At 35.7% G+C, this 25,478-nt stretch overlaps 1 protein-coding gene across 3 annotated transcripts in view; it reads left to right on the top strand.

The window, feature by feature from the left end:
* Positions 1-25,478, top strand: part of PDE1A (phosphodiesterase 1A) — a 287,285-nt gene that overhangs the window by 237,911 nt on the left and 23,896 nt on the right. The window contains exons 14-15 of one of the 3 annotated variants that reach the window (XM_081262264.1): positions 7,100-7,216; positions 9,105-11,741. The exons of 1 other annotated variant lie outside the window; for it this stretch is intronic. In XM_081262264.1, the coding sequence (XP_081118390.1) occupies positions 7,100-7,173 (74 nt within the window). In that variant the 3' untranslated portion in view covers positions 7,174-7,216; positions 9,105-11,741. Of the gene's footprint in view, positions 1-7,099; positions 7,217-9,104; positions 11,745-25,478 lie in introns of those variants that run through there. One more of the 3 variants, XM_081262265.1, reaches the window with a different exon arrangement.

Here is a 25,478-nt window from a genome sequence, read left to right as displayed (position 1 = left end):
ATCATTTGTTAAAAAGGCTATTTTCTCCAACATACATGTTTGGCACCATTGTTAATATCAGATGGCTATAATTTTGTGGGTTCATCCCTGTGTCTTATATTCTGTTCCATTGGTCTTCATGTCTATTTTGATGCCAATATCATGATATTTTTGTTGCTCTAGCACTGTAGTATAATTTCAGATCAGGTTTTGTGATGCCCCTTTATAATGTTGTGGCAAGTTCCTTCCACCCCTAGTTTCCCTACCACTTTTACCACAAAAAAGGTACTAAATTCCATCAAAGGTCTTTTCTGCATCTATTGAGATGATCATGATACATGTCCTTTTGGTGAATTACATTTATTGATTTGCATAGGCTGAACCAACCTTGTATCCTGGGATGAAACTCACTTGATCATAGTGTATTATCTTCTTGATGACTTTTTGAATGTAGTTTGTAAATATTTTTTTAAGGATGTTTACATCTATGTTCATCAAGGATATTGTTCTGTGGTTATATTTCCTTGATATGTCTTTGGTTTTGGTATCAGTGATGTACTGGCTTCATAGAATGTATTTGGGTATGTTCCCTCCATTTCAATTTCATGAAATAATTTGAGAAAAACTGGTATTAATTATTCTGTAAGGGTCTGTTAGTGTTTTATTTTTTGTTGGATTGTTCATATTACCAGGACATTGTAACCTTCTTTGTCTCTTCTGATTAATTTCTTGAAATCTGCTTTATCAGATATAAGAATAGCCATTCCTGCTATTTCTTGGATTCTATTTGCATGGCATATTTTTCCATCTTTTTACTTTCTGCCTGTGGGTATCTTTGCCTATGAGGTGTGTCTCTTGCAAATAGCATATAGTTGGATCTTGGTTTTTGGTCCACTCTGCTAATCTGTGTCTTCTAATTGGGGTGTTGAGATTTACATTCAGTGTTATTATGGACATGTTTTTGTAGTTCTCTGCCATTTGAGTTTGCTTATATTTAATTATGTATTAATTTTTATTTAGTTGGTTGATCTTTTAATGATCTTCAACTATTTGAGAGTTTGGAGATTTATTTTGGGGTACCTCTCTATGCCGTTTGAGTATTCTTTGTATTGCTGGTTTAGTAGTCATGAATACTTTTAGTTTATATTTGTTGTGAAAGGTTTTTGTATCCCCACTGATTTTCAATGAGAGCTTTGCTTGATATAGCACTCTTCATTGGCATTTTTTTTTTTTTAGAGCTTGGAATATCTCATTCTAGGCCCTCCTTGATTTTAAGGTCTGAGCTGAGAAATCAGAAGTGAGCCTTATTTATTTGCCACTAAATTTGTCCTCACAGATTTCTTTCATAGATTAAGTATTCTTTCCTTGTTTTGTCTGTTAGGCATTTTGATTATGATGCGTATTTGAGGGTTCTATTTTAATCTTGTCTATGTGGGGTCTTATATACCCCCTGTATGTGGATGTCTATCTTATTTCTGATATGGGGATTTTTTTCAGTTACCATCTCATTGAAGATGTTCTTAGTACCTTTAGTCTGTATCTCCATGTTTTCTTCTATCGCAGTGTCTCTCAGGTTTGTTCTCTTGGTGCTGTGCCAGAGTTCTTGTGTATTCTGATCTCCATCTTTCATTTTGTTTCTTTATTTCATGCTGAGTATTCAAGTTTATATACACTGTCTTCAAGGCCTGAAGATCTGTTGGTGATGCTTTCAAATAAATTTTTAATTTGATTCATTTTTTTCTTTCATTTCCAATTCTGATTGGTTTCTTTTCAATATCTCTATTTTCTTTATTACACTTTATAACATTTTCATCTCCTCTATTTGCTCTCTTAATTCATTCCTTAGATGATATTTTAGTTTGTTGAGTACTTTAACAATCAGCTTTTTGTGATCTTTTTTTTTTCCTGGAATTTCATCCATTTCCATATCTGTGAGATCATTTGTTGAGAATTGTAAATGTTATGGGGAGACCTATTTGCCTCTTTCCTCATGTTTTCAGAGATCTTGAACTTATACATCAATTGAGATGGATTCCCCTTCCCTTCTTATAGATGAGTTCTTTTATGAGTATTTTCCTTTTGTTGTTGTTGTTGTTCTTGGGCTTCCCTTATTTTGATGTATGAGAAGATATCCAGGGGTGAGTGCTAAGGTCCCTTTATGATTGTTTCTCCTTGGAGCCTAGTTGTTGGTTTGAGGTTTTTGTTCCCCAAAGTAATCTTGAAAGCTTATCTGGGGTTAGATTATGTGTTGTGTGAGATTTGCTGCTACTTAGCTGAGATGTGGTATTGCTTGGTAGCAGGCAGTACTTTCTCTACTATCTGAAAGTGAAGTGTCCCAATAACTTTCCAGCTCCTTTTTGGGGAAGGAGGATCCAGGAGTAGTGCTAGTTTTAGCAACAGAAGTAGACTTAAGATAAATATTTATTGTCTATTTTTACATCTATAACACTAATTGCCACCATTATAGGAATGGTGGGGTCATCAGTATTTAACATTAGTCCCAACAATTAAAAACAAAACTGTGAACTACATGTTTATTATGTTGTCTACTGTATTAATAATCACAACAACATGAATGGGGGGGAATTATATAAACTATTACTCTATTAAATAGTGGCATTATAATTTCTTAAGTGAAGAGCAAATAAGGTAGAAAGGCAAGAAAAAAAATTGAAATATTAAAAAAGTTGAACAGAGGAGAGTCAAGAGGTAGGTAGCAGATGTTGGCTGTGAGTAAGGGGTAATAAAAACTGAAATAAAAATAAATAAATTTTAAAAGAAAGAAAGGGGGTATTGGGGTTGTGGCTTAGTGGTAGAGCACTTGCCTTGCATATGTGGGGTACCAGGTTTGATCCTCAGCACCATATATAAATAAATAAAGTTATTGTGGCCATCTATAACTAAGAAAAATTAAAAAAAAAGGAAGAGGGAACAGGACAGTTTGGCTAATAGTGTGAGAAGAGAGTGAAGAGGAGCACTAAGAGGGACAAACACCAAGATACAAACATAACCAAATGTAAGATCAAAACAACCCAAACCTATGTATATTCATACCTTACCAAATTCAAATAAAGGTTAAAGAATAAACAGATGAATAAGAAACAAAGTAAAATTATATGAATATATACATATTTTTAATCTATGTAGTAAGTACACACATAAACACACACACAACCAAATTTTACAGAATGAAAAAAAGTAAAAAATAATAAAATACATTGAAATGATATTTGAAAAAAAAAGTTTTAGAAACAGGTAAAACTACATGGAGAGGATATGGAGGAAAAAATGTAAAAAGAGTTGAGAATTTTTTTAAAAATTTTAATGAGAAATTAAGTGCTTATTTACAATAAGAGGATCAAAACTATTTGCAGGGATGGATTTTCATTCTTTGTGTTTATTTTGGGCTCTGTAATCCTTGGGTCAAGGGCTGTGTGTTGTTAAATCCAGTGTCTTTGTGTTCCTCACCTGTCTTGGCTAGGAGAGGCTCTCACCTTCCAGTCTCCCAGTACAGGGTGGGGTAGACTAGAAAGGGCTGAAAAATTGTGTATTCTTATAGCAGGGGTGGTGCAGAGTTCTACACTGGAAGTTGCAGTAATTGGGGTTAGTTTTGGTTGACCTTTGGAATTCTGTTGGTGGGTATTTGAGATTTGATCCATGCCCTCTATTGCTGGAGAGAGGCTGTTCTCTACTGGACATGTGGATCTGGAAAGCTCTGATAAAATTCACTTTTAGGGGTAGGGACTAAACCTCTCCACAGGTTTCACTTTCACCACTATGAATATGAATTACCAGGTATTTGCCCTGGAGTGCAAAACCTCTGTGTGTCAGCTGAAGTCTTCTTCCCAATAGACATTTTGGGACATCAGTACCAAAGGGAGCTCTCTTTCCTTATCAATGGGAACTTGTGTGCTTCAGGCATAATTTTCTTTGTGCCTATTTTAGTCACTCTGGGGTCAAAATAGAAGACTTCTGAAAACATATCTCTCTTTAAATCTGAAAAATTTCAGATTTAAAAACTTCCTTCACAAGTTCCGATCTGTCTCTGTTTGCTAAGGTGCAGTGCTTATAGATGGTTCCTGTGCTGGCAACTGGCTTCATTCTGGCAGTTCCCTGATTCCTGCTGTTATTTGCCTGTGGACCAAGCAATTTTCGGTGGAATTTCACAGAATCACTGTCCATAGACTCTGGGTCCCCTTAAGATCAGTCTCCCCCTCTATTCCACAGGTTCCCCCAAGCCAATTTTTTATATATATATATATATATATATATATATATATATATATATATATATATATGCCATGCTCTCACTGCTTGTACTCTCCACTCCCTGCTCCCCTCAACAATCACCCGGTCATGGCCACTGCCTGCCCAGCTGGAACATATCTTACATTACTTCTTATATTATGTTCAAAGTTTCTGACTTTCTGTGTCTCTGTGGTTTCTTTTACAGTCCAGTAAGTTCCCTTAGTTATCAACCTCAATGAGTAGTGGTCTTCCAGCTTTGGAAGTCTGGTGCTGAGAAACTGCTGGGAAGTATGTCCTTCCTCTAATCCATCATCTTCCAATTGGACTTGGTTTTATGAAGAACACTAATTCAATATTTTCCAAAGTAATCTGATGTCATGAAATTGCTTGTCAATATTTTGTGTGTGTCTTTGAAAACAACTGGAATTTTTCAGTTTTAAAGAGAGATATGTTTTCAGTGCTGCAAAACTCTTATATTGAGTTGGTCATAATATTTAATTATTGATCTCTCTATTGTATGTGCAAAATTACTCTTGTCATGCTTGAATTCGGGACCCCCAAAAGACCACCAGAGACCAAGATCTAAGTAAACAGCAAAGAGGTGTTTATTGCTAGCTAGCTCGGTCCTCCGAGCACACACTACATGACCTCTGTGATTCTACATCATGGACAAGCAGAAGAATGAGAGGGTATAATCCATTTATGTATGATGTGTCAAAATACATTCTACTGTCATGTATAACTAATTAGAACAAATTTTTAAAAGGCAAAAAACAAAATAAACAAAAAAAAAGAAGAAATTCTTAGAGGAATTACCATTAAACCATGGATATAAATAGTCCCAAATAATTAGCCCTCTTGAGTCATTATATTTAATGTATCTGCTTTTCCTCTCTCATTAAAAAAGTTTTTTTTTTCAAATCAACCAGCAATTTCAAATACAGCAATTTAAAAAATAATAAAAAGACAACATTGGTAATAGAATTTGGTTCTTATCTAAGAGAACTGAAGAGTTCGATAGGTGACAGATGAGCACATGGAGAAGAGGCTGTGTAGGTTTCAGCCTTTCCTTAAGCAGTTCATGTGAATACATGCCTCCAGACAGTCTCATGTGAGCCGAATGAGCCCCATCGTGTTTGTGTGATGCAGCTTTAGCAGATAGAAACTGGAAGTGTACGGGCAAATTTCCAAGGGCAATGGACATTACAAGAAACCAGGAATTTCTGTGCTCTCAGGAAGCTGGGAGAAATTTCTAGCCATGGACCTTGGCAAGAAGTCTCTGAAGAAGAAATCATGAATGTTGTCAAAGGAAAAAGAAGTCAGCTCCAGGTACCTGCCAGTTCACACCTGCCAGATCTAAGAAATGATGCTGATCAAATGGAACTTGACTCTTCCTTTTGGCACAGGAGTCCAAAGTCATCAGCTGGAAAAGAAGATGCAAGATGTGAAAGAATCAAACTCTACCTGCTCCCAACATGCACAATTTCTGGGTTCTGCAATAAAACCCAGTTGGGAAAGAAGTATTGTCTTATTTGACTATTACAATGTATACATGTGACCAGACCTTCTAATGTCCAAGTTGGGACTTTGAAAACATAATGTGATCACAGGATGGTTTTTATTATCTAAGAATGATCAGAAAAATTATGAGACCACCTAATATTTTGATCCTGAAACAGAAGATAATTTCCTCTGCTGAGTATATTTGACATAAATCCACTAATAACTGATGTCTTTTACCACACATTGATCACTTGCTATACATTGGAAGTACATAAGAATAAGAGACTGGCATAGTCAATATAATCTGCAGAAACAAACTAATGAAATTCATGCTCTTAGAATCAGTCAGCTTCTATATAAACCTTGAGGAAAAAATAAATCATTAGTGTGGAAAACATCCCCAAACTTTTGGAAAAGTTATAGAGAATTTATCAGAAATAGAATTATAAAGCAAAATGTGCAGATAAAAGAGTACATACATTTGCTTTGTGATTTATTCCATCATATTACATTCTCTCTTCTTGTCTAACCTCAAGCAAACCCTGAGGCAGATGAGTCAACTTCTTACAATAAATGTTGGAAGAATTATTTCAAAATTAATTCTGCAAAGTTTAATTATTTAGACTACCTTCGTTCAAATTTTAGAAAAAGAATTCTATCATGCGTTAAAATTTCCTGAAATATCAAGATATTTTGAGTAATTGACTTAATATTTTAATTTCTTTTTTGTTTATTTTGTATTCTGCATAATCAGAATTTTTCATATATATATTTTCTTTTTTTTACATCTTCCTTTGTAACTCTATTTCTGATTAATGCTCCACAAATTTTCCAGAAGTTTTGAAATATTTTCTGTGCTAATGATTTTTTCCTCAAGTGTATATAGAAGCTGAATGAATCCAAGAATATAATTTCTATTAGTTTGTTTTTGGAGATTATTTTATATTAAATATGGCTTATCTCTTATTCTCATTTGTTTTAAATTCATAGCAACTAATCAGTATGTGGTAAAAAGACACTTGTAATTAGATGGTATATTTAAAAGAATTCATTTTGATTAAAAATATTGAGGAAAAACATATGTAGTTGATACACATGATTTAATAGATTTAAACATGTCTCCTCTGTTTCACTTCTGTATCCCCAGATTAGCTTCAAAAATTACATAATCACCAGAAGATGATTTGTTATGCTCTGTAGATACACAGGCTAAGAAGAAAACGTTTGATATCTTTGGAGGAATGTACTACCAAATCCATTGTAAAACTCGGTCTCAGCATTTTATAAATCTCTTCCATCTTCTGACCTTATTAAGTTTTTCCAAAGGCCAATTTTTGTTTTGTCTGTTTGTTTACTTAATTTTTTTTAGGTGAATCTGATCTTCGTAAGAACTCAGAAGACTTAATAAAGGCTGAAGAAAAACATGCTGATGCACATCCATAGGTCTGAAGCACCTGAAAGGCTTCTGTCACTTTAAATATGAGAGGTAACTTCACTTTTTAGTAGTAAACCTAATTTCTAAAATGAATAGGTTGTAGAATACCTTTAGAGACAAAGGTGTCTTGTATAAATGCTCCTCTTAGATTCATTTTTAAAACTCCTCGTTTCAGTCTTCAGTTTTTGAAAACTCCCCATTTCCAGTCTATCTTAACTTTTAAATTTTAAACTTCATAAATAAAAGATATATATAGAGAGAGACTCAACTTTTAGATTTTTGAAAATAATAAGCTATAGTCTATGGGAATATTAATTTCTAATTCATCTCAGAAATATAAATTTTTGTACTGATTTCTATTTTTATTTCAGGTAGGAAATATGAATGCTGATACCTGCTGATAAACACAAAGCAAAGACATGTTGTGAAATAAATATCATGTTCACTAAACTCAGAGGATGTATGCATTAGTGGTTTTCTTATAAAAAATTCATTTCCTAGGACCTGCCTTCAGTCTACCAAATTATTAACTCTGGGAGTGTGATGCCTTGGAAATCTGAATTTTTAATAAGTCCATCTGTTGATATTTCTGTCCACTAAAATGAGAATCCCTGTCTTGGGCCTTAGAAAAGAAAGGTTCATGCACAGTGGCCATGTCTGAATGTCTTGTAAATAATGGTAATAAACAAAACCCGGGTTCTATCATGAAGCTTGCTGTTGGGTGATGAAGGCAAGAGAAAAAGCCAAGGGCACCATACTAAGCCTCTGGGAGGTTATTATTAGTTCCTCATATATTTTGGATATAAAATAGTTAAAATGTGATTTGCTTTTCAGACAATTCCTTCCTTGTTCTTGAGTTACAAAGACATTAAGACTGTCACTGAGATGAACATCTTACATATATTATCTCAATTAGCCCTTTCAACAGTTCCACAGTTAGTGAATGTTATTTTATATATGCAGCTTGGAAAGAAATTAAGACACAAAGTGGCTCAGCAACTAAAACCAATCTCTATAATTAACAATTACAATATACTATCACATATTAGCTACAACATTCCTTTTTCATATCCTCCATCCAGATTATGCATTTATTACCTCTCAAGTCCATGGTCATTGCAGAAGAGTCCTTGGGTCCTGATATACATATATATGAGACAGAGTCTACTTCAGGAAAAACTAATGCAGTGGAGTACTACAGGTGTTTCAAACAACAGAGTTTTGTTGTCAAATGATTATCATTAGAAAACTGAGTGAAACAATATTAAACAAGATTCTTTCCTATAGGATATATCCAAGTCAGTGTACATTAATTATGTAGCTTCAAAAAAAAAAAAGGACTTTAGGATCAGCATTCCCTAAGCATTTTGGTATGTATGGAATATTTGTGAACAATTTTCCAGAAATTGTGTGTGAGGAATATACCCACACATTTGTACAGATAACCATTCATTGTATGAAAAAAAATTACAGAGAGAAGATAATAAAACCAGAAAGAATTCCAAAACAATTATCTATCATATGCTGATAAATCCCATATTTTTGACCAAATAAATAAAGTACAATGTAAAATTATTACATGGTAATTGATCATGACTGAATCACGATCTCTATTTTTTATTTACTTTTCATCAATGAATAAAAATTGTGCACATTTATCACATACAAGTTGTTGTTTTAAAATAATTCAAATGAATTAGTATATGTATAGCCTCATATTCTTATTTTTTGTGGCACAAAAACTTAAAATCTATTAGCAATTTTCAAGAATACATTACACTATTGTTATTCATATTGTTGTAACCATGGTATATAATATATCTCTTGAATTTACTTATCAGGTCTAACTGAAATTTTGTATCCTCTGATTAACATCTACCCAAATGCCTACCCAGCCCCTTCTCTTCTGATCTTAATTTTCATTTGATTTTTATTTCAGGATAATGAAATCAGCACTAAAACCATCCTAATCCTCAACTTTCCACAAAGCTACATTCTCTTCTTTCAACATATAATTAGATGAGGCCATTTTAATTCCTATAAAAGGAAAAAGAACATAAATTTCAAAGCTAGTAACTAGCCAAGTAAATACCCTCAAGTTGCTATCAAAGTTTTTGGCCTATGTTTCAGCTATTGTTTTTCCTCTGCATTTTGGCCTTCTTCAATCAAGCCAGAGAAATTTTAATTCAAGAATTGGACAGTTTTAAATGCTCATCACTTCTAGCCCAGACATAGTGACTGTGCAATATGCAAGAAGAAGACAAAGCATTAAAAAATGTTTCTTGCACTGTCTTATGCAGAATGCTATAACTACACATGTTTTCAAGATCTTAAGTTACAGAAAAGAAAAAAAGAAACAAAGCTATGGAAGAAAATTCTTTTGCAGTGTTGGGGAAACAGGCTCTTTAGATTGTCCTGCATATTTTAACTGCTTGGGAATCAAGTGAGAGTTGGAGTTTCCGGGGAAACTAGTGGAAGCCCTAAGGCAACAGTGGAACATCTAAGCTGAGCTTGATGGCCTGATGAGGAACACCTCACTGTAAATCTTTAGCAGGGAAATAGCAGTACAGCCTTCCCCTGAAACCAGTGGACCAGCCTGCATCCATCGCTGTGGTTTCCAAGTACCAATGCATCATCTACATGGGTATGGTCACATTGCAAGCCACATATTACCAACAGTTCCTGATAACAAGGAGCATCAGCCATTGTTTCCAACAGACACTCAAAGGGAGAATGGAGTTTGCCTGCTGTGGTGTTAATCCCATAAGGATTTAAAAAAAAATATTACAGGTCAAGGGATAAGAGATAAGAAGTGTGCGTGTTTGTGTGTGTGTGTGTGTGTGTTTAAAAATGTCTATGGAAATGGAAGTCCACACTTTTCTGTACAGATAATTATTTGATGTGACTTTTTAATTTTACTAAACAAAAACAAACTGCCACCCTTAGAAGTTCTGCTTCCTTGTCATGTTTTGCCTGAGCATGTGCAAAGCCTTTTGAGAACTACCTTTATTTGTTATTAGCTGACAAAAAAGGTCAAGCACAATTAGGTGATGTAACTTTTCACTGTATAAACATTTCAACGATTGTAAAGTCTAAGTGAATTTACTCTTGTGAAAGGTGGAGACTGGATGGAAAGAATCAAGAAGAGTCATCAATTAAATGGCACAAAGGAGGGTCCATCCATTCCATGAGTTGCCTCTTGCACCTGCTTCCTTCCTGGGTTCCACAATGCTAAGCAATACTTTAGAAATTGGTACAATCAGAAGCTTTTAAAACTAAGTAGTGAGATTTTATAACTCACAACTTAGATCTCTTTTAATGTGTAAGCCATACTCTATATGCATATTTAGTATGCATCATTGTAATTTAAGATATTTTTGTGTCTAAACTGTATAAAATGCTTTTAAATGTTCTGTGAATAGGTCTTTTAGTTTCATCTGAATCTTGTGCAGAGACACAGCTAAATAATGGAATTGTATCATAGGCATTACAATGCAATTGATATTTTAAATGTAAGTCGGTAAAGATTGATCTATAATAATGTGTTGGGGAAAATTTAGGGAAATGTAGATCATGGTGACTTTTTGTCCATTAAAAATGGACTTTTTATTTCTATTTATGGAGAAATTGTAACTACTGCTTTTAATGTCTTTTTTAAAAACAAGCTACTTACTTTCTGGAAAATATTCTGCATTTAAAATAGAATCTGGTTGTTTAGGAAGTGTAATTACTAATTATTCCTATTTGAGCCAGTTGTCTTTCAGTAAAGCTATAGAGTATCTTGAGGGAAGCGTAAATTGAAACCCTGCTTCTCCAATGGCATAGGAAATATAGCCACTCTGTTCCAATTAATATTTTTAAGATCTCTATATGTTGTTATTGTGAAAGAGAGGAATATAAAGGATTCATCAATGTCTCTGTATGGGCACTAGCTTCATTCCAGGTTATGTGGTCCGCCGAGCACTGTGACTGAGCTCGCAGAGGCAGTGGGGCAAGACTCTCCACTTCAGAAGTGTCCCAGTGCTCAATGAACTTTCTTTGCGGAATTTCCTCTCTATCTCCCACATTCCCTACTCCTCTCCCCTACTTTGCCATTTTATCTTCTGTGTTTCTTCCTTTCTTCTTTCTCTCTCTTTCTCTGTAAAACAGCTAATTTGGCACACTAATCAGCAGGAAGTCAGATTGGAGGTCACCTGTGCCCATCCTTCTTGCAGGCACCAGTGTTGAATTCATGCTGAAGAGACAGACTAATGGGTTAGGCTGCTGCACCTTGAATGTCCTGCTTTGCATTCTTATTCTCAGCTTCCCAACATATATATCTTGTAAGCCCATATGCCTTCTTATTTAACTAGGACTTTTTAATTTAATTTTCAACATGACAACCTAAAATTCTTGTGTTTTTAGTATGCTGTAATTCCCTGCATTCCTTATTATGTATGATTGCCAAATAAATCATGTTTGATGGAAAATGTCATGACATTTTGGTGCTTGGTGTATTTCAACTTGGTGGGGCATTGAAAAGCTGGAAAATCTGGGAAATCAGAGATAGACAAATAAAAAAATTGATGTATGAGTTTTTTTTTCAGACAGTGATTGCATTCCTATTAAATAAATATTTATTAAATGTTTAGTATTATACCATTTTTTGCAAACTCCTATCTAGAAACATGGTTCATATATGAATATGGAAACTTGAAATTTTCCTTCAGAAATTTCAAATCTTACAGAAGAGACGCTCTATTCAAAAATTGGTGTTAGTTTTGTCAGGAAGTGAATTTGCTCTCTAATGAAATATTTATTAAATACATTTTGGGAAGGGGGCGTATTCGGGACTGAACCAAGAGGTACTTAACCACTGAGCTACATCTCCAGCCCTTTTTATTTTGAGATAGAGTCTCACTAATTTGCTTAGGGCCTCCCTAAGTTGCTGAGGCTGGCTCAGCCTCAGGGAGCCATTGGGTTTATAGGCATGTGCCAGCACACCACGGGGCTTAAACACTTACTATTTGCAAACTCTTGTCTAGAAATATGGTGCATATACAAATATTAAAAGTTGAATTTTCCCCCTAAAATTTCAAGGCTTTTAGGGAAGATAGTCTATTCAGGCTGTAATTTATACATCATAACTAGAATGCCACATATAAAAATAACCAAATAACATATGTCTTTGGATATTAGAAGAGGTAAACTGTTCCTATCATGAGGGCTTCCAAAAGATTTAGACTAGGTGGTATACATGAGTCAACAAATAATAAGCAACAAAAAAATCATGTAATCATTTTCTATTTTCCATGTAAATACTTCTGAAATATTTTCTCTAATCTTCATAGTAATCCAACAAAGTGATATTGATACTCACAAAGGAAACCAAGTCCCAGAGAAAGACTCTTGTCTAAGGATACATAGTGGCAGAATCTACCCTGGATTTGATTCTAGGCGTCTCATGCATCAGAATCTTTTTTTCTTTCTACTACACCTTTGTGGGACAGGGCAGAAACACAGAGGCAAGGAAAGCTCTGTGAAAAAGAGCACTTGGGAATTTATGAAGAAGCAAAGGGTGTTGAGTCAAGGTGCAGGCCCGGTGAGTTTCAATTAAGTGAATACAGAGCAAATGGTGTGATGTGTGTCACCAGAGGCTGTCTCTCCATGATATTAGATGAAAACATAAAAACTTACCTAGTCATCAGATACAGGACACTTAATTGACTTTTTTATTTTAAATGTGATTTTGTGATAAATTTCCAGATAATGACAAAAAGCCCATTTTGATGTGGAAATACATCTTAGATATAAAATACTTATTTCCTAAATTAAGCCTTCCAGTTTTTTTTTTTATTGATTGTTCAAAACATTACAGAGCTCATGATATATCATCTTTCATACATTAGACCCAATTGGGTTTTGAACTCCCATTTTTACCCCAAATACAGATTGCAGAATCACATCTGTTACATGCTCACATTATTACATAATGGCATATTAGTGACTGTTGTATTCTGTTACCTTTCCTATCCCCTACTATCCCCCCTCCCCCCTCCCCTCCCATCTTCCCTCTCTACCTCCTCTGCTGTTGTTCAATTCTCTCCCCTTTTTCCCCCTCCCCCTTGCCCCTCATAACCTCTTATAATTTTGTGTATCATTGAAGGTCTCCTACAATTTCTATATGCTTTCCCTTCTCTCTCCCTTTCTCTCCCCCCATTCGTCTTTGTTTACTGTTAGTCTTTTCCTCATGCTCTTCCTTCCTGTTCTGTTCTTAGTTGCTCTCTTTATATCAAAGAAGACATTTGGCATTTGTTTTTTAGGGCTTGGCTAGCTTCACTTAGCATAATCTGCTCTAATGCCATCCATTTCCCTGCAAATTCTATGATATACAACATAGCTTGTTCATCATTTAATATAAACCTTAGACAAAGAAAATGTATGTTAGAGTAAAAAATTGAGCACCTACTAGTGTTTGGCATTAAATTATTATCATTTCTTTAAAGGAGATTCTAAATATTTAATATTAGAATCCTGGGGCAGAGTTGTGGCTCAGTGGTAAAGCACTTGCCTTCCATGCATGGGGCACTGAGTTCGATCCTTAGCACCACATAAATAAATAAAAGTATTGTGTCCATCTAAAAATTTTAAAAAATCCTGTGTATGGGTATATGTGTATATTTAAAATGCTATTTTGGGGGCTTTTTTCCCTTATTAACTTTAGAAATTTCTGGTGTTTGCTTAATATAGTGAAGGTTGGAGAACTTCCTTTTCATCTCAAACAGATACATGTTTATTTCAGATGAAGATTATAATTGTTTAGTTTTTCTAGTTCATTATAATGGCACTATGGCATGACATTGTTTTCTTAGATTTTTCTCTTTTACTCTCTGTAACTATTTCTTTAGGCATTACCATTCCCCTGTATGAAGGAGGAAGTACAGCAAAGAAAGCGGAACAATCTGTGTAAGTTCATACATGCAGTAAGTGGAAGAGCTCAGGTTTGAAGTCTAACCATTAGGCAACACTGCCCCTGTGCCGGAAAAGATCTGTCAGGTCTTCTCTGCACATTTTGTCCATCACCTCCCTTTTCTACTCTTTATTCCATTTTGCAGGCACTTCTAAAAACTTCCACTCTGAGAAGACAGAATTTCTAGTGACCGACAGTGGTGTGGCATGCACTTTGGTGATCAATTAAATCATATGTTACTGTACATGAGGTACCTCTGATTTTCTTAGGAGGAATATTTAATATGTCTCCATAAATGTGCCTTTTCAATAATTGTTGGTGCTCCAAAGATCCTTGATACTCAAACAACAGTCCACATTTGGAAACTCTTCAGAAATAAAAAAACCTCAGGCCTCATCCATACCTACAAACCAGAATTTGCATTTTAAGTCAATAACTGGGTGATTTTTATATACAATGCTGTTCTAAATGGTCATTAAATATTACACAGGTAATTCTAACCCCCTAATAAAGGTTGGGGGTGTATGTAGTTTAATGTTAGATTGCTTGCCTTGCATGAGTAAGGCCTTGGGGTGGGGGTCAATTGCCAGCACTCAAAAAAAAAAAAAAACCTAAAAAATAAATCCAACTGAGCATTTAAATACAAGATTGCTTTTCTTCTAACCAGAGGTGCTTACTAAGTGCTTTTGTCACCTCTGCAACCCCTTGAATCCATGAATACGCACCATGGAACCAGGCCACGTGCCCGGGCTCTTGTATCTTTCAATGCAGTGCATATATATGTATTAATGAAATGTGATTTCTTATATGAATAATTAGAGGAAGACCCATGAAGCCTCGCAGAAAAAAATATTGTGTCACCATCTGGTTTTCAAAGCAAAAAATCCTGGGGTGGGGGACTTGTAAAATGCCTCAAGACAATATGTCCTGTTTTATTGGTCTGTCAAGCAATATGATTGAATCATGCAGTGTGCAAGACCAACATTGTCATTCACAGGCAACAAGTACATTGCATGAGTATAAGCCTCAAAACACAGTTTGATTATTTCATTCTTATCCACAAGTTTTTTTTTTGTTTTCTTTTTTGTAAACCTTAAACTATTGAAGACTTTATGAATGTTTATAGCAGCACAATTTACAATAGCTAAACTGTGGAACCAACCTAGCTGCCCTTCAGTAGATGAATGGATAAAAAAAAATGTGGCATATATACACAATGGAATATTACTCAGCAATAAAAGAGAATAAAATCATGGCATTTGCAGGTAAATGGATGGCATTGGAAAAGATAATGCTAAATGAAGCTAGCCAATCCCCAAAAAACAAATGCTGAATGTTTTCTCTAATATAAGGAGGCTGATTCATAGTGGGGTAGGGAGTGAGAGCATGGGAGGAATAGACGAACTCTAGATAGGACAAAGGGGTGGGAGGAGAAGGGTGAGGGCAGGGGGTTGGAAATGATGGTGGAATGTGATGGACGTCATTATCCAAAGTACATGTATGAAGATACAAGTTGGTATAAATATAGTTTACATACAACCAGAGATATGAAAAAAAATGTGCTCTATATGTGTAATATGAATTGTAATGCATTCTGCTGTCATATATTAAGAAAAATTAATTTATAAAAAGCTTGGAGAAAAAAAAAGAAAAATAGGCTTGGAATGTACAGGGAAGACTAGGGAAGGTCATTAAGCAATAGAACTCATTGCCTTGCCTTGAGTGTTCAATTTGGAAATAGGAAGTGAAAATGTTAGGAAACACAAAATACAAAAACAGAAAAGAAAAGGAAACAAGGAGCTGAGATTGATGGAAGGAAAGGGAGCTGGGTGGATTTTCAGGTGCTAGAGCATAGAGTTGGCTAGGAGGCCTTATTCCACATTGTACTTCAGGGAGAGGCATGGTATAAGGCACAGATTAGTGTTAGCTGGTAAGGGCTTAGTGAGGCCTAAAGGGGTAAAAGGATGTATAAAGGAACCCTGTGTAAGACAACTCTGATTCTTTGGTTTACCAAAGCAACAATGGCTTTTGCATGACTGAGCAATTCTTCTGCATAGGGACCACCTTCCTTATCCCTACATTTGCTACAATTTTGAGTCTTTGAGTGTTGTGCTTATGTCCCATTATAAGCCAACCCAGACTGCAAATGCCTCTCACATAGGTGTGCTTTCTTTCATTTAGGATTTCCATGTTGAAAAGGATGAAGCAGGCATGGGGTTTGGAAGACCATCGCCTGACCTGAAAGACTTTTCAATTACTCTAGCTGAACGCAGAACTCATGGTGTTTAGTTTTCCTGTAGGTAAAGTCAGGCACACAAAGACTTACAAATGTGGCAGCATTGCCTCTTTAGGTGCTTCTTGCTTGCAAAACACAGAGTTCAACATGTATCAGTCTGTTTAGAAGTCAGGTGCTTGAAAGGAACCAAGTCTGAGAGGAGGCACAAAGCCAAGAGGTCATGGTATTGATCCATGGTATTAATTTTTAATTTTAAAATAATGAAGAGATACCAAAGATACATTCGATGAAACTTCTGATGGGTGAACGGAAACAGACACTAATTAATACTGTTTCTTGAAGTAAACACAGCTAAGAATATATATATATCAGAAAGAAAAATTTAATACCATGAAGATTCATAGCTTGTAAAAGTTTGTACAAAGAACCAGAATCTGTGGTTTTCAAGTCAAGCTTTATTCCTGGGGATAATGTTCTATAAATATTTTTAGAGAATACAGAAAGAAACTCCTTCACTTAAGAAAAAAATTAAACATTTTTATTATTGTTTTTGAAATGTTTGGATCTTGAAGGAAAGTTCATACTTGTTTCTTCAACTTTATCTGACAAACGATCTTATTCCTAAATTATGACCAATGTAAAAATAAAATGTTCATTTTATTATTTACTCATTCTGAAAGACAGTAAATCGCATTGGATTTCATTTTTAAAAATCTATTAAGAATAAAACTGTGCATGCTTATGAGCAAGTGAAAAATATATTTATTTTGAATAAGAATCTTCCTGTGCCTTAAACATGAATTAATTTTTCCCTAGTATGTTGACATATGCCCATGTGCTTGTGTGTGTGTGTATGTGTGTGACTGCATAAAACTTGATGGAAATTAGAGATTTTAAATTTCTAAACTCCTTATTTTCTAACTCCTATTCTACTAATTAAAGCCATAGTTTTCCTTCTGAAAGACAGAACCAAATGACAGCTATAGCACTTTCTTTTTTATCATCATTTTTATATTGGTCTCAGAATACAAACTAGTATGAATGTAATCCTTTGTTTTTAAACCAATTCCAATTCTTTGTTACAGAGAGTATCAAAATAGTATTCTTCACTTAGCCTTCCAGGTAGGCTAAGCATTCCAAGAACACAGATTCATGTTGTGTTACTTTCTTTTCCCATAGTGGAACACAGTATATCCTAACTCTTTTTTGGTTGGATTTGGTATATTGAAAATCAAATGAACATTTCTAAAAGCTTTCAGGATTTACATTTTAGGATTATTGTGAGATTTAAATATGTTGGTGCAGATAAGGAACTTGGAGCCTATTGACATATGTTTTATACTCAGAAAGTATTCTCCATGATTTATTCATACTTATTAGCATTGGCTCCTGGCTACGAGATATCAATGCATATGAGGATACAATAGCTAAAACCAAGTACATGCATAAGTCTGCTAAGTTTTCAGTTCCTTTCTTACATTAAAGCATAACAAACAGGGAAAAACGGAAAAGTAAAAGCAATGAGTTTAAGGCCTTCCATCCTGGAAGATACAGACTTGAGATTCTGGCTCCAGAATTTGTGCCGTCAATACCATTCTGCTCTCTCAAAACTAAATCAGAGCTAGGTCACTGCTCAACGGCAGAGTATGTGTTCAGCCCATGTGAGTGCCTGGGTATCATCCCCAGCACCAAAATGAAACAAAACCCTAAATAAAACCAAAACCTGAGACATTGCTGAACTGGACCTAGTCTATGGTTTCTTCCTTTGTTGAGAACCTTATTTTGGCCTAGCACTTGGGTCAACTTAAGTTAAATCATATCATTTTTACCAGGACCATGTACACATTTTTTTCTTGCCTTTTGAAGAGTGCTACCTTGTTTGTGTTTACCACCTTTGGTTAGCTATTGACTGCTCTGCTTCCAGCTCTTCCAGTTGTTTCTTCTCTGCACACTGTCCTGTGAAATCACTCTAAGGAATTCTTTGGACCTACTGTTCCTCTCCTTATTAAGAACAGTGCCTCTTGCCTACCTCAGAGGTCAGCAAGTTTTTCTGTAAAATGTCAGAGAGCAAATGCTTTAGGCCTTGAAGCCCACATGCCAATATCCTATCTCTCTTCCTCCACCTCCTTTTCAACATTTCCTCCTCCTCCTCCTCCTCCTCCTTTTTTTCTCTTTCTTTTTTTTTTTTTCTTTTTCCTCCACAAGCTTTTAGAAAGGCAGATTCATTTTTAGTGTGGTGGGGAAGGGCATACAAAGCCAGGACACATGGTAGATTTGACCCTTGGGCCTGCTTTATATAGAGTTGCTTCTTCAGGTCAAGAATCCTGGGCCCTGGGGTAAAAGCATGAGGCAGCTTATACCAGCAACAGACCTAGCTGCCCTGGGTGCTGCTGGCCACCCTGAACACTGGGAAAGGAGTGTCTCCACCACACCAACCACTCCTTCCCAGCACACAGGTGGATTTGAAAGGGCTGGCTACAGCATGGGAGCTCAGCCCTTAGCATGCATCACAATTACATCCCCTGGAGGGATGTTAAACCCCAGGTGGTTTGGCTCTGTTCCCAGGGGTTCTGATTCACTAGGCTGGGTGGGACTGAGTTAAAGCTGATGCTATTGGACTAGGGATCTCACTATGAGAACCACTGGACTATAAGTAAAGCTTAAACTCCTTAACATTACGTGCAAAACCCCTGTCTACCTCCAGTCTAGCTCTTTAGCCACAATCTTCATTACCATTCTGTATTTCTGTCAGGCATTTGCACGCAATGCCTCCCTTGCCTGGGTCTTCTATTTTTTTTTTTTTTTTTTTTTGCCACCATCTATCACTCTCCCTCCTTCCTGCAAGGGTCTACATATGCAGCTCTTCCACAAAGCCTTCTTCATTACCCAGTCAGACCCCTAATCCCTCTTTGTCATTCCTGCATGTAAGAAAACTAGTTTTCTGCATCATACACACAAGCTGCTAGATTTGAAGGAAAAGAAACAATGAGCCTTACACATTGTAGGTATTTGGTAAATATTTGTTGTATAAATGAATGTGAACAAATGAATGAAGGTAATTTATTCCTGTTTATCCTGAAGGTTTTATGATTGTTGATACTTTTCAGATAATATCACCAGTTCATTCAATCAAAACAAGACTCACTTTTGAAGCACTTTAGATCTACAGAATCCTAAAAAGCCACTTGTGTTTTTCTCAGACAAATGAGGAGTACATTAATCCATAATTAATTCTTAATAGCACACTAAAAGCAAACCTGAATTTTATGGGGGAAAAAAACATTACGGTCTCTCCATCTGTCTCTTATCTCTACCCTTGGGGAGCTGGGTCTGCTGTTGCAGATATATTCACTGCTGTGCATCCTATCAACTTTGCTAAAGGAAAAAGCTCACATTTCCTGGGTGATTTCCTGTACCCTCAATGATTATTAATGGGAACTGTCTGGAGCCACTCTGACAGGAGCTATGTACACACCTTTAAGTCCTGAGTAAAGAGGTACTGCAATGCAATTGGACCTTACCTCCGCTTGGATAAGAAAGGTGCAGCTCCAGGGGTGGGTGTCACCTGATAGGGTTGAATTACACCAACTTGTTTGTTGTAATCCTACCCTTCTGCCCTTTATTGTATAGAATGTTCCATGGATTAGCTCCCCCCATTAACAAAACCCAGGTGGCAGGCCTGCTCCTCCCTCTTTCTTGCCTGCCTTGCCCTGCTTGTGGGAGCTGTGGCTGAGGAGTGGTCACTGAACCCAAAGAAAAGGTACTTTCTGTGTCTGTGTCTTTATTTAGCCCCATTCATTGGAGTGACCCTGACTGAGTTAGTCTCATGTCCCTGCAGGGAACCATATGGGATTTGGAACAAGAAGGACTTTAATTCTTGGTGGTTGGTAGCTGTTGAAATTTTCTAACCTCTAATCATGAATCCATTAAAAGGTAAAATAATAATGAAGAATGTTTAAAGGGTCTAGACAGTTCCTGACACCTTGTTGCCCCTAACAAACACAAATTAATATTATATTTTTTTGCTGGGTGGGGTAAGGGATTGAACCCAGGAGGACTTAACCACTGAGCCACATCCCCAGCCCTTTTTGCTTATTATTTTGAGACAGGGTATTATCTTTTTGTATTTGTCCAGATGGCTGTTATTTATTGTTGAATTTTATATGAAAGAGCAGAAGCAGAAAACATCTTACCTAAGCACAGAATTGGACCCTCATTTCAATTCTGGACGTTATCATTTGCAAGCTCTGTAGTCTGGACAAGCCTTAATTTTCTCATCTATGGAATGGAGACAGTAAGTGCCTATCTTATAGGATTGTTGGGATAATTAAATAATATGTAGAAAAAAATAAATGATACAAGCTATAAAAACAAGAACCCAGCAGGAGTTCCAGCCCTTCATTTAAAATTAATTAATGTTTACGTTTTCAAGAATACAGTGCGGCTCTTTCTTTAGTAGCAATATTCTAGAAGTCCACTTGATGGGGAGCTTGCTCTATGCAAGGAATGGGCCAGACCTTCCATAGTGGAGATCTTATTGTCATTAACTTCAGCATTTATGCCCTTGCTTGAGAAGAAAAGCACAATTACCTATGTAAGTATACATACAGATGATAAAATGTTTGGGGATTGAGATATAGATTAATGTATATGTTTGATAAATAAGTAGATAAGACAAAATACATTTATCAGTTATTGGCTAATATGTCAAGTAGACAATCTAGAGAAAAATGTTAAGGCAAACATTCAAGAGAAAAATATCAGCATAAAGATAAAATAACAATAATTTTAGCCTTTCTGGATAGGTTATTAAATGCAGCCCACAACTGAACAATCAGCCACACTAACAGGAAACAAAAGCATTTTCTCAGAAAGGAAAGCTGCTTGCACACCCTCCAGTAAGATTCCCCCACGCCTGCAATTTCAGACTCTCCATTAGCTAGCAATAAAAGCATTCTTTGGAGGAAACCTAAAAAAGGAGAGGGCTTTTCTGAATGTGGAAATTGCCCTGTGAGAGGAATAGACACTTCCACTATGTGTGGTAACTCAGATGCAACCTAGAACCAATCTCCAAACCCACCAGAAAGAAAAGAGCTGCTAGAGATAGCCATGGTGCAAAGGATGCATTGGCATGGAGGCGACTTGGCAGCAGTGGGCCAGAATCCACTAAGAGCCAGTTGGTGGCAAGGGACAGCAAGGGACCTCAGCAGGCCTCACCTGCCCACACTCTGTTTCCCTTTACTTTCACCTGTTTAACAGAAGGGTGTATGGAAAAAACATTGGGGAGTATTTATGTGTTTAATGGCAAACAGGTTAATTTTTTTTTTACTTTAAAAGGTTTTTTTTTAAAATTTCAATGTAGTCAAACATTATACACACACACACACATATATATATGTATGTGTATACCCATGCATGCCAAATCACACACACATACACACACACACACACACACACACACACACACACACACATATATATATATATATATACTCTATCCACACATACAGACATACATGTATATTCCTCAATAGAAGAAATTATTAACTCCATATTACACATGAAAGAAAATAGGGCGATTGATTTTGGCAACTATATTTTCCCTGAACTACTACTTTAAATTAGTTTATACAGATGTGGTTTTGGTAGTTTAAAATGAAAATGTTTAATTTTTAATACTTTTTGCCAATACAGCAGACATTACTTTTAAATTTTAATTTGGATATTAACTAATTCCATAAACTCAGTTTATACCAAAAATGAAATTGTGTGGCTCAAGCTCAGTGTCATATACATATATTCATTTGGAAGCATAATTCCTATTTTACTCATAATCAAACTTCATGTCAAGTTTTAATTTTTAGATTGAATGTTCTCAAAAACAAAGGACTGAAAACACTTGAAATATGTAACAAAAAAGTGACAAATTCAAAATAAGAAATCTATGTCCCATTAGGGCAAAACAAGAAAGAAGAGAGCAACATATGGCAACATAATTAGTATGATTAGGGAAACACATCTACAGAATTTATCCTGCAGGGAAAATGTAATGGGAAACCCACTTAACTGGTACAATGCCTTGAAAAATGTTTCTTTAAATGATAAAGAAGAAAGAAAAGATATGCTCCCATAATGATTAAAGTGATGCTCAACCGTGTGTGTGTGAGCTACTCATTTAAAAAAAATTCTTATTATTCCGTATTTTTCATTCAAATTAAGCCATGTTGTAACTTTGCTACCTTTGAGAAAAAATGGTATTTTGAAACCCCCCAGAGAGGGGGAGCTTGGGTCCTTGACATATGTGATTGGAAAGAATTTCAGCATGTGTCAGATATTGATGCACAGAGATTTACATTGAAAAGCAAGAAATCCACATTCAAGGGAGAATGCAGGCTATGAGAGTGAGAACCTTTAGGATTCTCAGGCTCTTTTTTTTTTAATTATTATTTTTAAGGAAACTTGGTGAGGAATGGGCAAGGGAAAGGAGGTGAGAAGACATCAGTCTCTGATCATGAGATGGTTTTCCACGGTCTTGCAGTTCTCAGGATCCTTGGATTGAGGTCTTCTCCACTGTCTGATCAATAGACAATGTTGAAAAGTACCTTCTATTACAGGTTTTATATCTCCATTTGCTCAATCTATTCTAAAAATACATGCATTCATGGGTTAACCATGCATAGGGCCATTTTAACAAGTGGGTGAATTTCCAATAACTTTTAGATTATGAGTGAAGATTCATAGATTTCCTAGGAATTTCCGAGTGACAGGCCTGAAAGAGAGACCCCTGGCCAGGGAAGTGAGGGTCTGAGGAACTGCACAAAGTCTTTATTTAAAATAAAGTTCTAGTCTCCTTTTCCTCCCTTTGTTATCCTTTCTACCTATCTTTTCTATTTTTTTTTTTTTAAAGAGAGAGTGAGGAGAGAGAGAGAGAGAGAGAATTTTTAATAATTATTTTTTTTATTTTGGCGGACACAACATCTTTGTATGTGGTGCTGAGGATCGAACCCGGGCCGCACGCACGCCAGGCGAGCGCGCTACCGCTTGAGCCACATCCCCAGCCCCTCTATTTTTTTTTTATCCTACCTATGGAGCAGTGTATGGTTTGGATGTGAAATGTCCCCCAAAAGCTCCCGTGTGAGACAATGCAAAAAGGTTTAGAGGAGAAATCTTTGGGTTATGAGAGTCTTAACCCAATCAGTGAATTATTGTGGGATTAACTGAGTGGTAATAGAAGGCAAGTAGGATGTGGCTGTAGGAAGTGGGTTGTTGGGGGCATTCCTTTGGGGTATATATTTTGTATATGACAAGTGGAATCTTTCTCAGCTTTCTGACTATCATGTGAATTGCTTCCCTCCATCACACTCTTCCACCATAATGTTCTGCCTCACATTGAGTCCTGAGAAATGAAGCTGGCTATCTATGGACTGAGACCTCAGAAACCTGAGCCCCCAAATAAACGTTCTTCCTCTAAAATTGTTCTTATCAGGTCTTTTAGTCACAGCAGTGAAAAAGCTGACTAAAACAAGCTTTAAGTAGAACCTATCATTCCTTAAATCCTAGGACAATGCAGGAAAATGATACTAATTTTTTAAAAAAGCAATTCATAAAATTGTTCTCAATTTTATTTTGAATTCATGCCTTGTTCTTGTTATAAACTCATCAATTCTTTCCTTTATTTTAGCTACTAAAGGTTATTTAAAAATGAGATTTAAACATACAAAATATTTTAAAATGAGCCAAATACTTTAAAGAGAGTTTCAAATTTACTACTTTTATTTGTCTTGGATCATCTTGGTTTTAAAGTCAGTGTCAAAATTTAGATAGAACTCTAATTCTTCTTCCCACCTTAGTCTCACTAGCAAGATTATCTCTATATATGCTTTATGTCTGAAATGTAGGAGATTTTTTTTTCTAAGTCATTCTGTAAAACACTGTGGGGCACACAGAAGTCTGTGGCTACTAAGAAGGGTGATATATTTAATCCTAAAAACAATCACAACTTCACAAACAGGGCATGAGCTAGTGGAAAGATTTGTGGAATTATGGGTTCATGTAAGGACACTCATAGTCTTCGGATTTCAGTTTCTTTGTTTAGAAAATGAATCCTACCTGTCATACATAGTTAATGTGCTTATTAACTGAGAAACAGGTAAAACCACTTTATTGATTGTAAAAAAAAAAAATCACCAAATATTTTCTAGCAGAATAGCAACAACAACACTAGCCTTTTTAAAATAGTTTTTTATAACTTCAATGCTTAAATCAGTGCTTGGCAGGTAGACTACCAGAAAAGATCTGTGAAACTAAATTGAATCAAGACCAATGGAATTTGTAAAAGAAACAAAGGAATAAATAAACACAGTGGAATTTGAAAAAGAAACAAGGGAATTGTGTTTGAAAGCCTCCCCATTATAAGAGAAGGCTCAGATTCCAGAATAAGAAAAACTAAAAATGAATCACTTCCCCAAATTCAATGTCTCCCCGTTAAGTTGTTAGGAGAAATAGAAAGGGAGGAACTCTACAAATAGTGTTGTATAAATAATTAGAAAAATATAAAATAAGGGAACAGTTTCTGAAAAACATGCCAATATTTATGCATAAAATATCTAACGTGCTTCAGAAGGCAATCCAGTAAAAAGCCAATGGCACAATAGCACAGCATGCAGAGCTGGAGCTGGGGCTGATGGTGTTTGGTTTGCCTTAGTATTTTTCCAAGCTTAACTGGGAACACAGCACTGACAAGTCCACTTCTGGTTGTTATCAACTATTTTTTGCACCTGGAGGAAAAATAAAAGATAACTACCGCAGAACACAATGGAAATGTTCCAGAGAATTTAATTCTACATCACATAAATCTCTGTAAAGGGAAAAATCTGGTATGCTGTGCTAATAGCAAAACAGTTTGCATACTAGGGTAAATTGATGATTTGTAGGAGGAAATTTTTCCTGCAAGAACTTTTCAGTCTCGGAGGTGGGCAGGAAGCAAGCAAACAACAACAAAAAAAAAACCAATAATTACCATTTTAAGGTAATTTTCTAAGGGGGAGTTTTAAAAGAAAACAATTGGTTTCAATGCTTACTCTATTGCACACATATTCATACATATGTGTGCATTTATACCCTCTAAC

Source organism: Spermophilus citellus (genome assembly GCF_964194105.1).
Source record: "Spermophilus citellus genome assembly, chromosome: 11".
NCBI classification, from domain to species: Eukaryota; Metazoa; Chordata; class Mammalia; order Rodentia; family Sciuridae; genus Spermophilus; species Spermophilus citellus.
The sequence above is the reverse complement of the archived record's forward strand: the minus strand, read 5'-3'. Positions and strand labels throughout refer to the sequence as shown.